Raw genomic sequence first — 2500 nt, 5'->3', positions numbered from 1 at the left:
GAGAGAGAGAGAGAGAGGGAAAGGTGCGAGCGGAGAGGGGTGAGAGAGAGAGGGGAGAGAGAGAGAGAGAGAGAGAGGGGGAGAGAGAGGGAGACAGATAGAGAGAGGAGAGGTGAGAGAAAGAGAGAGGGAGAGAGAGAGAGAGAGAGTGAGAGAGTCAGATAGAGATAGAGAGACAGAGGGAGAGAGAGAGAGAGTCAGATAGAGGGAGAGGGAGAGAGAGAGAGAGATGAGAGAGAGAGATGAGAGAGAGAGAGAGAGTCAGATAGAGGGGAAGAGGGAGAGAGGAGAGAGGGAGAGAGAGCGAGCAGGTCGGCAGGCTCAGTGGAACCGACTTTGCTCGTTAAAGCTGATAAACAGCTGAGGAGGTGTGAGAGCTCGTAATCAGTAATAAAGTGTTTACAGGTAACGACGTGGTCAATGTTCAGTAAACACCTGAGACCAATCACAGCGTGCCAAACACCTCCACTGCTCCTCTACATGCTAACAGTGTGCAGCAGTTTGTCTGGTCATGAATCAAAATGTTGTGTGGAGAGTCAAAGACAGGCAGAGTGTGGAGTGACAGGGAGCAGGACTCGAACCCGGACCGCTGGCCTCTGTACGCCTCGGTCTGGTCTTGTATCGGGACGCTGTGAAGGATCCACACGGTCCCAAAACAAACATGTCTGTGTGTGTGTGTGTGTGTGTGTGTGTGTGTGTGTGTGTGTGTGTGTGTGTAAACATGACGGCGGCGTTTTATGGTGGGAACACACTCACGCTCGACTCTCTTCTCCAACATGGCGAGACGGTTGGTGACCTCGGTCTTCAGCTCGTTGATTTTTGAACGCCCTGCAGAGAGAGAGAGAGAGAGAGAGGTGTTGATGAGGATGTGAATCTTCAGGTCAGCGTCCGTCCGCTCCTCTGCAGATATTTAACGCCTCTGATGGCGTGCTGCATGGTGACCATCTGCTCTGACACGTCCCCAGTGTGAATCCGTGATGCAGCTCCCAGTTGCAGCTCCCAGTGCAGCTCCCAGTGCAGCTCCCAGTGCATGCAGTCTGACGTGAGGTCACGACTCTGCAGGGAAACCTTGGTGACTGATCTCCTGAAGGATTAATTGCTCGGCTATAAATCAGCGTCCTCAGATTATGAAACAAAGTGGAAACCTCCCACGGCAGTAAAAACGTCACTGAGAGAGCCGTTCATTAGACGTGTTATATAACCAACAGCTTCCCTTCAGGATGAACGCTGCAGGAGACACATGGAGGGAGCGCTTATTAAAATAAACATGGCTGCTCTCCCCGTGCCCGTGTGACCACGAGCAGACTGATGCACGGCTGTGAGGATGGACGCTTCATATTCCCCCCCCCCCCTCTCTCTGAAAACAGTCAGAAGATTCATCTCCATCGTGCCGGGAGAAAAAGTGGATTAATTATGTGAGTCACGCCTTTAACGGAGCGAGCCGGGCTTTGACCTGCGAGTGGACCTGAAGTGAAAAGTGTGAAGCTGGAAGGACGGCGGCGTGCAGCACGCTCCAACCACAGGTACAGCTGGAAAAGGTGCAACGACCGTTTGTAAGCAAGGTCAAGTGGAAGAGCGTTTAATAGGAAGTCTCTGAGACCTCCTGCAGAGTCTCACAGTCTGTCCTACATGGAGACACCTTTGCTCTGCATGGACACGTACACCACGACCCCGCGGGGACATCATGCATGGATTAAAGATAACAAACAGTTCATCACTGACTCTAGAACAACAGCATCAGCAAGTTCTATTGAGGCAAACTCTGAGCAGCTGATCCGGCGCGCTGCAGGAAGGTGAGCCGCTCAGAGAAGCTTCCAGAGACACATGAAAGAGTTAAAGATCAGTCCGCTGCTTACCTTGAAAACTGCTCGGCCACTTGCGTCAGTACATTCTGAAGAGTTCCTCTTTATCTGCAGAGAGAGAGAGAGAGAGAGAGAAAGCTGTTACATATACACACTCCCACCACACACACACACACACACACACACGCACACGCACACACACAGAGTGAAGGACCACACACACAGGTATAAACAGGTCGGATCCCACAGAGGCAGATTTATCGCTGGTAAACACCAAGAAAGTTGAAGTGTGGAGAGTTCATGTTCCTTACTCGCTCGCGCTCCGTTCTCTCCTTTCACAAACACGCCGTCATGAAAACACGCAGAGTTTGTTCCAGCCAATCACAGAGCTGTCGGACGGCCTCAGCAGCAGATGGCCGAGGCGAAAGAGTGCGAAGACAAACGATAAATAAAATGTGCCTGTTGTGCTGTGGCGGCGCAGACGAGAGGATCGGGCTGACAGCTTGACGTGTTAACGAGCCTCTTCTGGTTCCTGTTCCCACACAAACAAAGCCCTGCCCGCTGGACCACAGCTCCACTGCCCCGGCCAAAGTCCAAACGCCCGTGTGCCAATCATTTCTCAGTTACGAGAAATAGTAAAAAAGCAGAGGAAAGGATATTGTTGTGGTTAGTACATTGTGTCACTCACATTCCTTCTT

General features: G+C 51.7%; 1 protein-coding gene across 1 annotated transcript in view; it reads right to left on the bottom strand.

The window, feature by feature from the left end:
* The window catches only part of pde9aa (phosphodiesterase 9aa), an 8177-nt gene extending 7341 nt beyond the window's left edge, over positions 1-836 (bottom strand). The window contains exon 1 of the mRNA XM_079357078.1: positions 757-836. Coding sequence (XP_079213204.1) covers positions 757-778 — 22 coding nt within the window. The 5' untranslated portion in view covers positions 779-836. The remainder of the gene's footprint in view (positions 1-756) is intronic.
* Between the last annotated feature and the right edge of the window lie 1664 nt (positions 837-2500).

This window comes from Symphodus melops (genome assembly GCF_947650265.1).
Source record: "Symphodus melops genome assembly, chromosome: 12".
In the NCBI taxonomy this organism is placed as follows: domain Eukaryota; kingdom Metazoa; phylum Chordata; class Actinopteri; order Labriformes; family Labridae; genus Symphodus; species Symphodus melops.
This window is presented reverse-complemented; position numbering and strand designations above follow the sequence as displayed.